Consider the following 14,740-nt stretch of genomic DNA (forward strand, 5'->3'; position numbering starts at 1 on the left):
CCGACGACCGTTATCTTCTCTTGGCTAAAATAAATGCCCGATCGCGTCGCATACGACGAGCGCAGAGAGCAAGGTGCTGCGTGCGTGGAATTCCTGCCGAAGATGAGATGCTGCGCTCCTTTCTTTCTCCCACTGATCGGCAGCTTCTGAGGTTCTTTTTTTTCACTTAGTTCGTTCGAGTGGTTCTGGGAAATGAAACGCACGGATGTGTACTTACAATGCATTTAAGTGTTCGTTCTTTATTCTTTGTGACTCTGTTCCAATCTCGTGTATCATTACATCACTCTCAGTGTGAATCAATGCAAAAAAGCCAAATAAGTCCGATAAAAACACACATGGCAACTTGGTGTTGTCGGCGGCTGCTCCTGTTGCCGACAAAATTGAGCACTTTTTCTTTATGCAAGAGACAAAATTAGTAGTTGTTGTTCCTCCCGGCATCTGATTTTTCGATCGGTTAAAATTAGCATTAAAAATAAATAGATAGATGCATTAAAAAATAAATAATATCGCGGGCTGCTCGAGCAGCCCACGAGAGTAAATTTACCTGACCATTAAAAACAACCACCACTCTCTGCGATGGCGCTGCGAGCGAGCGACAGACAGCAGAGAGACCGACGACGCACAGCTATTAAAGGTTAAAAATGCACGCGATTGCGGTAAAATGTAAACGCACATGCTGACGATTGAGAAAAAAACTAAAACTGCAGCTACGTGATAGCCGCCCGCCCGACGAGGCCGACTCGTCCGGGGCAGCGTGTTGCAGATTGAGATGCACTCGCGCGGCCTTTTTCACCGGCAAAGGCCGCAGGGAGTTGCAATTTCGCGACTAACCTTGAGCAAAACGACGCGTACCACGTCGGCGGCGAGGAAAATGCGAAATTTCCTCACCCCCGGCGTGCTCTATTTCAGAGAGAGAGAGAGAAGGAGAAATCCCGAGATTACGTAAATCGATCGTGGACAGAACGGAGGGAAATGAGGGGGAGGAGGAGGTGCGGGCGAGACTTGAATATCAATCTCGCAAGTATAGTGATATTTACAATAAATAAATAAATAAATTAAGGAAGAGAAATTTCGTGTTGTCCTTAACAGGCGGTAAATTCAGTCGGGGGAGAGGTTCGAGGGGGTGGCTAGTAGGCGCGGCCGTGCTTGGGCACGACGTTCTTCACGGGGCGCAGTTTGCAGTAGAGGGCGGCCGAGAGCAGACACGAGACGAGCAGAACCATCAGCAGCACCATCAGGGTGGAGGCGAAGCCCAGGGTGGTCATGCACACGAAGCCCTTGTCCACGGGGTTGACGGGGAAGACGAGCGTGCTGCTGCTCGTCTCGTTGCGGTCGTCGTCCAGGCTGAAGGTCAGGTCGCCCGTCGACACCACCCTGATGACCTTGCGCACGCCCACCTCCTCCTGCTCGTCGGGGGTGGCGCGACGCGCCCTCCGCTCGTCCCTCGGCCTGCCGGCGGCCACGGGCGCCGACGCAGCGGCCAGGTAGTGGTCCACCGGCGGTCCGTACAGCTCGTCGGGCACGTGGTCGTTCGTGGCGCACTGGTCAGGGCACTGGTACCGGCAGATCTGGATCGTGCACTGGAAGTGCACCTCCATCGAGTCGGGGAACTTGAACGCCTGCAGACAGCAAAATATACGAATTAGCAAAATAGGCAATCGACGATTTTCAAAATTTAAAATTATAAACGTGCATTTTAACCTAATAGGCACTTGCAAAGTTTGAAATCACCGAAATCACCAAATTTTTTCGTCGACAAGCATAATAAAGACCTTGTTCTAATCAAAAGAAACTGTTGAATTTGCTAAAAGGTTAATAAATTACTTTAGTTGAGGTTTTTTCATCGCGAAAGTCAAAAGCTTGAATATCAGAAATATAAACTGGCAGAGAAAATGTTGGTAAAATTTGTAAAATTTGGTTAAATCATTGAAAATATGAAATAAACACTATTATTTAATATTCAGTTAAAAACACTGGACAATAATTTGTAAATCGCGGTCACCCTTTTGCTAAACCCTGAACAATAATATCATTAAGAACGTTTTGCGATTGGAACAACAACTAACTGTAAAAGGCTGATGTAAAAAACTCATCTTGTACGAAAATCGCATTAAATTCCGACAGTAAAAAATTGTAGAAATAAATTGATGCTGTGTCGAATAAAAATTCTTGGCGAAAAAATTGAAATATTCAAAGTTTTGGTCATTTCATCCATTTAATTTTCAGTTATTAACCTGCTCATGTGTACACTTAGGGTGGAAATTTTTTAAATCAATCGCATTTAATTTTTAAACCTTTTTTAATGTTGTTCCTGTGTTTGGCTGGGTCTTATTTCCTGAATTTCGCACCTTGAATATACAGTTATGGGATTGATTCTAAAATCTGAGCTAAATTATCCTCGTTTTTTATAAAAACAATCTCTTAAAACACTAAGCGCAAATGGCTGATAAAAAGGTTCCAAATTCATTTTGATGAAGATTTTCTTTGGAAATATTCAATACATTCGGGACAAAAATCAAAAGATCATCAAAATGACTTCATTTTTATAAATTTTTCTAGTATCAAAAAAATGTGGTAATTTAAAACAATTTTCTATTATAAAATTGGTAGAAATGCTGAATTTTTTTGTATGTAACGTGAAAAATTATCTCACCTGGAAGTGTGCGTAAGAGAGGACGGAGGCGCTGGCACCGAAGTTCTTGATCTTGGTAAACCTGGACATAAGCTTTGACCTGGTGACGCATCCGCGCTGGTCCACCAGCTGGATGGGCGCCCGCTTGCCGTCGTGCGCCATGCAGTTGCGGACGAGCATGTCGAACTTGTTGTCGTCCTCCTTGATGGCCAGCACCATGGTCATCGTCTGGCCGATCTTGACCAGGCCGGACACCTCGGAGGCCCAGGGACCCTTGCCCACCTGGATCTGCATCCAGCAGCCGACGTTGTCGCCAGCGAAGTCCGCCCTGACGACGTCGAGCATGTCGACGGCGAAGGGCCTGAAGGTGACGGCCTTCTCGTACTGTTCGTGCCACGTGCAGCGCAGCTTCCTCGCCTGGTCCCACACCTCCTGCACCTGCGGGTCGTACTGGATCACGATCGTGTTCTCGAAGTAGGTGCCGCTGCCCGAGTCGGCCCCGTAGCCGTACAGTCCGTTCTCCGTGTTGCCCTGAGTTCCGCACGCGTGGATGCCCACCTCGAACTTGATTGACGACTTGCCCAGACCGGACGGCAGGTGCACGCAGTTGGCGTTGCTGTAGTGGCCCTTGGAGAAGACGATGCCGTAGAACGGCTTGTCGAATGCCAGCAGAACCTGTCAACAAAAAACTGGCGTTTCAGGAAAGGATTTTTGACAAAGAAAATTAATTATAAAAAATTTTTTTGAAATAAAAAATAAATTATTTTCTAGAAGTATTTTTATTATTTAGTTTAAACTGTTTATAGTTTTAAAAATTTATTAATAAACATTAAATTTAATTTTCTTTTAAATTTTTAATATTTTCAACAAGTTGTTACAACTGCGTAGCATTTTGTATGATATTTGAAAAAGTTAATTATTTCTAATCATTTTTCTTACAGAAAAATAAATAAAATTGCCACCTTGTGAAACTATAATCTATAATGATAAACAATACTGTTCATTTCCTAAATGGATCATTGGTATCATTAAGTACCTCAAGATATTTGAAAATGTAGATTTTGTGGTGAACGGAGTGAAAAGTACCATATTTTGGAATTTCCTACAAAAAGGATGAATTTAAAAGAAGCAGGAAAGAGTAAAAAATTTATTGTAGGCGTAGTGTGGCACGCATAATTACGTTTTATAAATAAATTCGTTCAAAACAACACTGTCTAGAACCGATGAAATTAAAATTCCTCACCTTCATGAAGTTCTTCTCGCACTTGACGTCAAGCTGCACAATCTTGGGCATGTCTCCAGTCCACGCGTCAGGGGGCCCAGAGAGAGGGGGCCCGCCGAAGGAGCCGAGAGGCCCCAGGGGTCCGAGGTCGATCTTGTCACCGGCTGGGTCGGGGCCCCTCACCTTGGGCTGCGCAATCGGCAGACGATGCTCCTCCTCCACCGAAGGACTGTCCACTTCGGACGCATCGGGTTCGCTGTCCGCGACTTCCTCGCCAACCAGGCCCTGAAACGAGAATTGCGCGTTAAAGCGAGGGCCCAGCGAAGAGAGAAAGATTATCAGCATATTTCCATTCCGCCGCGGCGCATGAATTATTGCCTCGCGGTATTTTTAAACATAACGGTCGCACTTTTGGGCATTTTAGTTTGTGACGAGATAGAAGAAGCTCCTCTTTATTAAAACAGCGATTATCTTTGTAAAATACGATCCACAGTTCATTTAGAGTTGACCCACGCGTTTATACGTATACGTATTTAACTGCAAAGTAACTCATTGTAGATAATTTCCCGGCCGTTAAAGTCTCCCATCTCAAAACACGGAGAGGCCTTTTAGCCGGCCGCACACGTGAAATTATATTGACGCGCGCGTTATTAAGTTCCCTCGTGTTTGAGATAATAAAATACGAGCAGCGTGGTCCATTAGTCTTGAAAAAGTCACTGCGCGCAGAGTGTGAGAAAAAATAGGAAACAACATCCGAATATAGACGAATAATCCAACTCGTTAAATTTTATATCCCGCCGACTCGGATTTACGGTGTTTTTCTTTCCTACTCTCCCCGCGAAGGGGCACTAATAAATAGGAAACTTCTCTTTTTGTGGGGCACATTTTTTGTTTGCTAGCGGTGCTCGTTAATCTTTCAGTCCGGCCACGGGTGATTTACATCTCATGAAACCAAATATTCAAATGACGATAGAAACCAAATATAACCACCTGTAGAGAGGCACTTCCTGGAATTCAATTTGATCTTCCAAGGGATCTTTTTAGTTAGTTAATTTATTGAGTTGGAGCAATACATTTAACGATCCAATGTAAAGAGGGCTGTGAAATTTAGACGATCAACCATTTTTATCTGAGATTCCAATCGTTGCGTAGCCATCAAATTAAGCCATTTGGACTAAACTGTATAGATTTGGTTAAAAGCCTAGAATAATTGCATATTCGTTTTGTTTGTTTCGCTCCATCAAATTTTTCATATAGCTTTAGCGAGAATATTTCAGTCCAATGATTTTTTAATCAGTTTTTCAGGCGAAATTGCTACTTGCGTGGGAAAATAGGTTCATTTTAGGCCTGTTGTAAAACTGTTCTGATTTTTTTATTTATATAAAGAAACACCAATGGTGTACAACAGTCATGGACATGAATATAAAATATTACAGTACACTGACTGTTCTCGTTTTGGTTATAATTTTTTTATAGATTTAAATTCTATTTTTCAGCTAAGATCTTTTTAACATTTTCGAATCATTTCACGCATCATTGCAACGTGGACAAAAATTCACGTCTAGCTCGTTTTGGTGGTAATGCTAGAAGTATGAAAAGAGCCAAATTAAGGTTCAGGCATAATTAAAAAATGTTTCAACTCATTCTCAAATGATAAAGAAAATCGCCCTTGGTTTTGTTTGCTACTATTTTTCAATTTAGCTGGCAAAATAAAAACAGCTGTTTTTTTTAAATTTATCTGTGCTTTTTTACGTTTGTGAATCCAGTACAGTTTCCATTACGAATAACAAATATCTTGAGATTTGGCAGAATTGGAAAAACCTCAAAATTTTACAGTAAATTGGGCAGGAACGATGTCTCGTAAAACAGTTTAAATCAGCCAAGAAACCGTCCGGAAAACAGAGTCTACAATGCTCAAATATTTCTGAAGAAAAACGCCTAATATTCAAAGTTTTGAAAGTTTTTAACAATGGAAGAAAGATCATAAGGGAGGCAATGGCGTATAATTATTGAAAATGCAAAATAAAACGAATTTTGAAGCACAGCTTTCATTCATTCATTCATTTTTGATCAGAAAACTCGATCTATGTATCTTTGTCCTTCTGGAATAAATTCCTCTTTTAGACTTTGACCAGAAAAATCTCTGCTAGCTCGTTGATGGCTCGAAAATATCAATCAATCAATGCGGCTCCATTTTTGTAGAATGGAACAAAATGCAATTTACTTTAATTTTCAAAATTTAGTTGAAAAATATTGTTTAAATTCCTCGGAAATATCAAAGACAGCATGATCAAGCTTTACAATTAATTTTTATAAAAACTATATTATGTTGCCTAAAAATCCCCTCCATTTTTTCCCATTGAAGTTTTCTTCAACCCTCCGTAAATGGCCAGAATTATCCAATTCAGATTTTTCGACTAAATTCAAGGCACCGACTAAATTCCTAGGAGTTTCCTTATTGAGACCGAGCTGCAATCAAGGCGATTATGTGCGAGAGCGCGGAATTTGTGCGAGAGCTGAACACGTGTTTTCCGCCGGCGATCGAGTGACAAAACGGTGGTTTCGTCCGCGCCTAGAGAAGAGCGAGACAAGTGGCTTTCAATGTACAGTATCTTCTGGTCGACGGCGGCGCGGCAGAGGCTGTGCGACGCGAGAGATGCTGCGCGCGCGGAGCATCCCGCTCGTTCGCTCACTCGTTCGCTCGCTCGCTTGGATTAGGAGGTCATTTGGGCATCGCGCCTGCGGCACTATCGCGCGGTACTCAGCATTCCTCCAAGGTTTACTGGGTCAAGTGTGCATGCGCGTTTCCTATTATCCAACATTATGCCGCGCGTATGTACGCCCGGCCAGCCGCCGACCAGCCTCCGCGATGAAGATCTCGCGCCGAGCACCGCCAAACTTTGTCATTCATTCTCGCGCGGCTCGAGGAAAATCCTTTTCCTTCGGAATGAAGCCCGAGGGCGAACCCGTCGTTCGAGGAAATGTGTTCGTTCCTGGAGCGTAGGAACTTTATAGACTGAGGAATTTCAATTTATGGACCACTTTTACGGTGCATAGTCAAAACTTCCGACTTGATAAATCAAAAGCGTTATTTCTACCAACACACCAGTAAACTCGGAGAAATGGAGAAATGAAATTTAATTTAAACAAATTATTTTACGTGAAGGATTTCAATCTTTCACATTTTCCTCGAATAGTCACCAAACCAACAGTAAGAAAAATTACAGAACATCGATATTTTCACCTGAATAAATATTAATTTTAAAGTTTAATTCATTTGTGTTGATTTTCTGAATTCAGGACACACCTTGATTTTTTTTTATCAAAAACCCGTCATAATTTTAAAAATTTCTTTTACATTGTTGCAGCTTCTATTTAGCAGATAAATAAAATGTGTGAAAGTAATTCATAAAACAGAACATTTTGGGAATTAACGCAGATTTTACGAGTCAATTTTTCATAAAATAATTCAATTTGCTATTTTTTTCACTTAAATCTCTTAATGTAAATTTCTAGACATTTTTTTTATTAAAATCCTCCGTCTGCTGTTGAACTCTCAATTACATGAGAACAAGCGCTGATCATTTATTTGATAACCCGGCAATTTTCCTTTCCCTCTCCGAGAGTGCAGACAAGTTGAATAATGGTCTTTTCATTCCCATGCAACTACTGATAAAAGATATTATTATTTGCGACGTGCACACGCGCGTGTGTATGGTAGGGCGGGCGGGCGGCGTGATTGTGGAGCATCTTATTTCTCTGGTATGCGCGTTTGTGTGACGAGCGTGCAGAATTAATGTTTCGCGTCCCTTGTTGCAACAATACATAAAATAAATGTGGCACGTACCTGGGCGAGCAGAGCCGTGACGATTAGTATTCTCAATAGCATATTGTCAGCAACACCTGTAACACGAACAGAACAACAAAGTTAGTAAATGGAGACATGAAGGCGGCGGGCCGAGCGACACCAATGAGCGTTTGATCAGCACGAGCGGAAAACGTATCAATTAATTGGGAGGTGAGAGAAAAGGCAATCAGTGGCACGGCTCGTTCAAGTCTCTCAGTCGTCAGACCGAAATGAAAATGGCGAGCATCGGTTGTTTATTGCAGTGAAGTAAATTCAGAGCAGCAGTTAGCGTGAATTATCGGCGTTGCTTTTATTTTTCACAATTAAACCCGGTAATGTCCTGACCTAAAAAATCTCAAAGAGGAAAGAGAAGTAAAACCAAGCGTAGCAATTTGAACTGCAAAAGCTATTTAAAACCTAAAAATTTAACAAATATGACAAAAATAATTCCGATTGGTTTATTTTTAGGGTCTATCCTGCTCTTCTTCTCTCACGCTAATAAGTTCCTACGATTTAAATTGAAGGATCCTTTCTATTCACCTCTAAATTGTGAAATTTTTATGCATTTCGAATCCTTAAAATGTGAGTAAAAAAGCACCAGCCAATAATTAAATTCTGAATTGGCTAATACTTGTAACGATTTCATACACTAAATAAAGTGGCAGAATTTAACTAAGTTAAAATAATTATTTTTACTTTTAATCGCACGATTTACAAAAATGCAAACAGTTCAGTATCATAGGTTTAGTCATTTATTACTTTTTGTGAAAGATACTACGATTATATCTTATGAACTAATTTTTAGAAGATCAATTTTAATTAAAATTGACTGTTGGACCGTTGGACACGTCAGTCAATGTATCAGGATTGCCTTCATTTCAGCATTTCCTACCGTTAGACGTGCTAAAGACTTTTTATAGTAGCCCATTTGATCGGAATGCCGTCACCTAACAATTCACCGACGAGCGACTTGAGAAAGAGGATGATGCTGTGTGTGTGTGTGTGTGTGTGTGTGTGTGTGTGTGTGTGTGTGTGTGTGTGTGTGTGTGTGTGTGTGTGTGTGTGTGTGTGTGTGTGTGTGTGTGTGTGTGTGTGTGTGTGTACTTATGCAAATTCGAAACATTTCCTCGCGCCTGTCCCAGATATCCGCTGCCTGCTGAGGATGAATGCGCGGCACCTGTTTTTTCTCATGCTGCGAGAAAGAATACGGCACCTCTCGTTGACATCATCAATTCGAGATTCGTTATTTGTTTCTTTCTCTCTCTTTTGTCCTTTGTCTCCAGACGCGCGGAGGAAATTCCAATGAAAGAAGGTTGGGCGCGTCCCCCACTCGGATATAATTTGATTATCAAGCCTCTCAAGTCTCAGCTCTCGATACGGCTCGTTATACGTGGTGCAGCACAAAAACCCAGTTTGTTCTGCGGCTGCACGGCTGGAATTATCATCCGCGCGTTTTTATGGAAAAGCAGCAGAAGAGTTAAACGGTGTGGATGACCAGTGGAGCGGACAAACGGATCTCCTCTCCACGCTCATTTTGAATGATTGGCTTGAGTGTGTGTTTGAGCAGTCGTGAGCGAGGCCAATCGGTAATCGCGCGCGCATTCTCAACAGATGATATCTTCATCTCAGCTCGGATTGAATCAAATTAGATCATTTTTTTCTGCTTCCACCGTTTCAGATTTTCATTATATATTATTTTTCGCGAGAGTGTGCAAATGGCGCACGCGAGGAACAGTTTTGGGCGGAAATAATAATCTGACAAGCGGTGAGCGCGCGTTAAAACTGCTGTTTGCTCATTTTCAGTTAGACGAATCGCGCAATCATGCTCTCGATTTTTCTTCAGTACATTTCCGAGTTGTCAGGTGCTCTCAAAAGGACAAGCAGACAACAGCTGCCGTAATAAGTCTCGCTAGCGGATTATTACAAATGAAGAATATTAACAGTTGCCACCTCTCAAACCGGAAATAATTGAAATTTTCTTGCTTTGACATTTTATTTTAAATTTCAAGCTTATCAGAGATTAACAGCTATTTTCTGGCATGCGTGAAGGAAATTTTCAGTCCATTTTTGGACTGGGCTTCATCCGCTAAACTCCAAATCACACATTAAAATAACAAAAACCAATTTTTTAAAACATCTTTTCAAAATTAAATCAAATTAAAAAAAAACATAAACTGCTGGAAGCAAGACCTACAATTCTCGGACACTGAACGGGATAAAATTCAATTAATGCACTAAAAACTCAAATTAAGTCTGTCATGGAAATTGTGCCGTTTGAAGGTAGAGAGTGTGACGCAAGCATTTTTGCGATTTTCACGCAACAGGTGCAAAAATCTGCCGAAAAATGCAGGTGGTTCGGTGCCGTAATTGAACCAATCAAGCGTACGCTTTCGTCTTTCACCCGACGCGCGAAATAATTAACTCTGCGAGTGCGAAAAGCGGCTTAATTGGCGTCGGATTCGTTTTTGGTCAGCGCAGCCACCCGAGTTGAAATTTTTAACGGCGGATTATGAGTGCTTTTTACTCTCTTTCGCTGCAGAATTCGGCAGCGGCGGCGGCGGCGGCACCCACTTGGCTACGCCGGCGTGAAGCGCGCGAGATGGATTATCTAGGTTGCGCCAATTAACAAAAAATAACGTAGCCAACCAACCGACAGGCCGACGACTGGCCAAACGACTCGACAGCGAATTATACACATTTTATGACACACATAATTCTCGCTCTGCAATATGCAAACGCCGGCTCGTCGTGTACGAGTACAGCGGGAGAGCAATTGCGCTGCTTGTAGTTTGTGCAGCGCGAATTAACTTGTATATGCACACAGGTAAACCATTTTCGAGGTAATTACGTCAAGCGGCCGGTAAAATTAACGAGGCTCAACAGGAAAATGTAAACACGCCGTAAGTAGGTGAGTTGAATTCCACATTCCACTCTGCGCATCCGATTTATCAAATGTGGTCAAAACCAAGCTCCTTATTAGAACAGGACAAAGTTCGCTTGCGAAATTATACACGATTCAATTGGAGTTGCTGCATTGCAAAATCACGATCGAGGCACGCAGCCAAATGAGCTGTGTTTATGCTGTGGGTGGTCCACGCAACGCTATCGAGAGCAACTCATTTTAATCAGTGCGGCGATCAAGATTTAAAATTCAAAACACCGGACGGCCACAGGTCAGAAATCCGGGATGAAATTATTAGGGAACCGTTGCTCACCGCAAAACGAATATTATTGACGAAAAAAGAATCGGAAACGATTTGGCTTGCTTGCGAGTAGAGGGCCGAAATTCTTTGGCTGCATGAGCCATTCTTTTCTTTTTCCGCCGAGTGTGTGTGTGTGTGTGTGTGTGTGTAAGCGCCGGCAGGCATATAATAAATTGCTTATATCATCATCGCACAGGCTGCTCATAACGGTGTTCGCCATCACACCTGTTATGGCCCCGGCCGCGGCATGCTCTGCTTGATGCTCTTTCCTTCAAATCAACACTCACTTGAATATTTGCACTGCACGTGTGCGATGTGTCTTGGGATGATCCAAACAATACTTCATTCATTGCACACCCAACACGGAAGAAATTTCTTTTAAATAGGTGCGACACAAAAATTCCATAAAATCTATTTTTTGTTTCGAGTGAAAATTAATAAATCATTTTAGCAACAGTAAATTTTGGAAATGTTAAATCTCCAGATGGAATCGGAAATTTTTCGCAATAAATAATTCTAAAATCAGCGGGGGCAGATATGGCGTCCGCCGGAGTATGGCACGAAAAAACGGTCACGTGAAAATGCGCGAAAAGAACCTAATTTTCGTCAATATTGTGACATAATTGCATTACTTGCACTAATTGTGTCTCTTGACACTTGTACGGGAATCCAAAGAGAACTTTTTGTGTCCCAAATTCAGACGCCATCTTGGATCTGCGCAGTGCGAACCAAATTTATCGCACATCTGGACCCCGCTGTCTAAAATTTGAGCAAATATTTTAGAATAATTTCAACCCAGACCTTTTCAATATAAGAAAAAATTCCTATCCCATCTAGAGATTCTTCTATAATTATTGAACATCTCAGCTCTTCGTGGAAATGAACTCAATTATCTTTTTGAAAGATGTATCAGGTAATCCCGAGTAGCTGACGAATTAATTTCCGAATGACTCAGGCGCATTATCTGCAGCTGTCGCCGACGCTGCGGCTGGCTTACATGTTAAGTAACACACGAAAGACCGATTTACGTCATCGAACTTGATGAATGGTTTCAATTAGACGTCGAAGGATGGGTTGGGAGCAGACCGGTCGCACAGCGGGCGCGTGGGACCCGAAAATCAGCGGAATATCGAGCAAGCGCCATGTGAATTGTGTCACACGCGCGGGCAAGACAGCGAGCGCAGGGGCGGCGCGCGGAAATTGGTGCGAGTTTCCATCTCGCGCAAGCATTGTCTGGACTAACAAGGTCAACGACGCGGTAAATCCTTCGATGAGTGAGACGGAAGATGATGAGAGACACTCGGAATGGGAAACGAAAACAAAGAGAGAAAGAATAAAACTGTCGCACAGCTGGGAACTCGGGTGTTTACATTTTTTTCGTGTTTAATCCGTATTTTGTGCTACTGAACTAATTTTTGCACGCCGAAAGTGGAGTTGAAAATGTGCTCGGATGTTTGCAACGTAAAATTAGCGTCAAGCTGTAAAAGTAACGTTGAGGATATTGAAGGTCGGAAATTTGCTTTAATTGTAATTCACATGCAGCTATTGATCACTTAGGAATATCTGCAATTTTAACAGTACTTAATTACGGATGCTTAACCAAATTAGCAATAAAAATAATTAACAGTTGCTTGATATCGGTCAGGATCAGATGCTAATTTTCGCAAACAAGAAATGTTTACTCTGATTAATCGGCGTGTGACGAAAACGCTTTTGTTTTTGCTCAGAAATTAATTAGCCTATTTCTCGGTCGGCCGCTGTCGTTCTTGTTTCCCCGCAGTGGACGCCAGGCGAAAAATGAATATTTTATCGCACTGTGGCAATCGAGGATAGGCTGCGGTGCGCGCGCGGCAATTATAGCGGTTTCCGAATTAGAGCCTCTTCTTCCACCATATTTTGGCCGTAGGCGCATTTTTCGATCCGCCTGCTCAAATTTTTGTACGCACTTTTTTACGTTAGAAAATGGGAGGTTATTCTGATAATTGATTGCGCGCACCATAAAAATCTTTTTATTTTTATTTTGGTTCAAAAATTTACGCGTGTCGATTAAATCATATTTCCGATTGGTAAAATAAGAGTGCCAATTACTGCGATCACCCGTCCGGCCCACGGTGGAATTCAGGTGAACGTCTTGATTGCGGCGGTGTTCTGTGCTGACGGCCCGTGCGGTTCGATTAATTAGGCGTGCGAAAAGCGAGCAATTGCGTGGGCGCGAGCGCAGTGGGCCAGCGGGACAACAATACGCGATTCGTCAGGGAGCCGCTCGAGCGTGCAGCCAGGGTGCCTGTGCGCCTGGCAGGTTGCATGAATGGGCAGGCTATCTACCTGCTAACCCACATCTCGCCGCTCAGCCAAACAATCCGCATGGGAACACGATTGATCCAAGCAATAAATAAATCTCTCCTCGCATGGAAAATTATGCTCCTGAACGTGGCGAATCGCTGACAATGTATTGGACTTTGGCATCAATCGGCCAGGATTGATTGGGCTTTTTTCTCAGCGCGGAGCTGTTGAAAAAATCATCTGATAAACGGACGGTGGCGAAAGAGGAAACGCATCACGCACTTCACGTGTATATACAGTTCACATCCAAGAGAATTAGTGAATGGAGCCGCCGCCGCTGCTGCTGCTGACCACATGGAATTAAAAGTACACCTGCTTTTGTTTCAGCCTCGGCTTTACCGTTACCATCTCTCCGGCGCTCACACATGAAACGCCGCCGCGAGACCAAAGGCCAAAAAATATTACGTTAAAATCGGAGAATCAGAATCGACGTCGCTTGCTTGACAATTCTAAAAACTTTATTCTGCTCTATTTGATTAATTAATTTATTTTTAATAGGACACTGAAGCCATTGGTAATTTTTTGTTCCAACCGATGCTTATTTTTAATATTTCCCGTGTGCAATTGAAAAACTTATAAAAAAGAAACACATATTAAAAGTATAAAAAATATTGAATATAACTAAGTAAGCTGACCAGCACAGTCAGAACAAGAAAAATAATTAATTCTTTTTAATGTAAAACATTAGACTATTTCATAAAAAATAGGAAATATTAAGGAAAAAAACCAATCTTTGAATATTGAATAAGCAGTTGAAAATGAAAAATTTTCTGATGGTTTTCCTACCTTGTCGGCGGCCGCTCGCGAGTGTTGAAAGTCCAAAAGCGGAGCGCTCAGGTGTCTGCAAGTAACTGCTCCGGCGAGACAGCTGGCTCTGTTCTCGTCTCTCGCGATTAGCGGTCTTTCTCGCTCGCTCGCTCTTCTCTCTTCTCTGTTTGTTGGTTGGTTGGTTCGGGGGCTCTTCCTCCTCGCGCGCAGTCAGTCAGTCAGTCAGTCAGTTGGCTGGTTGTTCGGCTTTTGGGGGCCCAACTGCACTAACCGCGAGAAGCAGCCACCGCGTGCTCACTAATTGGCACCGGGCCTCGCTCGCATCTTTTAAAAACTCGGCGCCACCGACGGTGGGGGCCGTGTTGTCCCTCCCCGGCGCCCGTTTCCTGCTTTTTCCCTCATTTTCGCTGTGAGAATTTATTCCGCTCTCGCAAAATCGGCTCAATGAGCAATCGAGACACAATCATCTGCATTTCGTTCCTTTCGAGTCGCTTTTCATTCTCTTTTTGCACCGTGTGTGTGTGTGCCCAATAATCTCTCTCGTCTGCACTCTTTTAACTGTAAAGATTCGCCAATCCGGCCATGCAAATTTAATGCAAATGAGAAACTTTTGTGTGCGATTTCTGAACGAATTCCAGCAGCTTTCATCGCTCTGAATTTTCTCTTCGGTTTGAGTGGGGAATTTAATATTTAAATGGTTCAGATTGTTCGCATTGATTTTATTT

The 14,740-nt window shown here is 42.6% G+C and overlaps 1 protein-coding gene across 1 annotated transcript; it reads right to left on the reverse strand.

Annotated features, from left to right (window-relative positions):
- Positions 1–208: 208 nt before the first annotated feature.
- On the reverse strand, positions 209–14,319 carry dy (dusky). Its single transcript, XM_065496776.1, has 5 exons — positions 14,034–14,319; positions 7,702–7,757; positions 3,876–4,139; positions 2,654–3,307; positions 209–1,619 (listed from the first exon to the last, which is right to left on the reverse strand). Exons 2-5 carry the CDS (start codon positions 7,741–7,743, stop codon positions 1,128–1,130), a joined length of 1,452 nt encoding a protein of 483 aa, XP_065352848.1. The 5' UTR covers positions 7,744–7,757; positions 14,034–14,319; the 3' UTR covers positions 209–1,127.
- Positions 14,320–14,740: the final 421 nt, after the last annotated feature.

This window comes from Cloeon dipterum, chromosome 1 (assembly GCF_949628265.1).
Source record: "Cloeon dipterum chromosome 1, ieCloDipt1.1, whole genome shotgun sequence".
Lineage (NCBI taxonomy): Eukaryota > Metazoa > Arthropoda > Insecta > Ephemeroptera > Baetidae > Cloeon > Cloeon dipterum.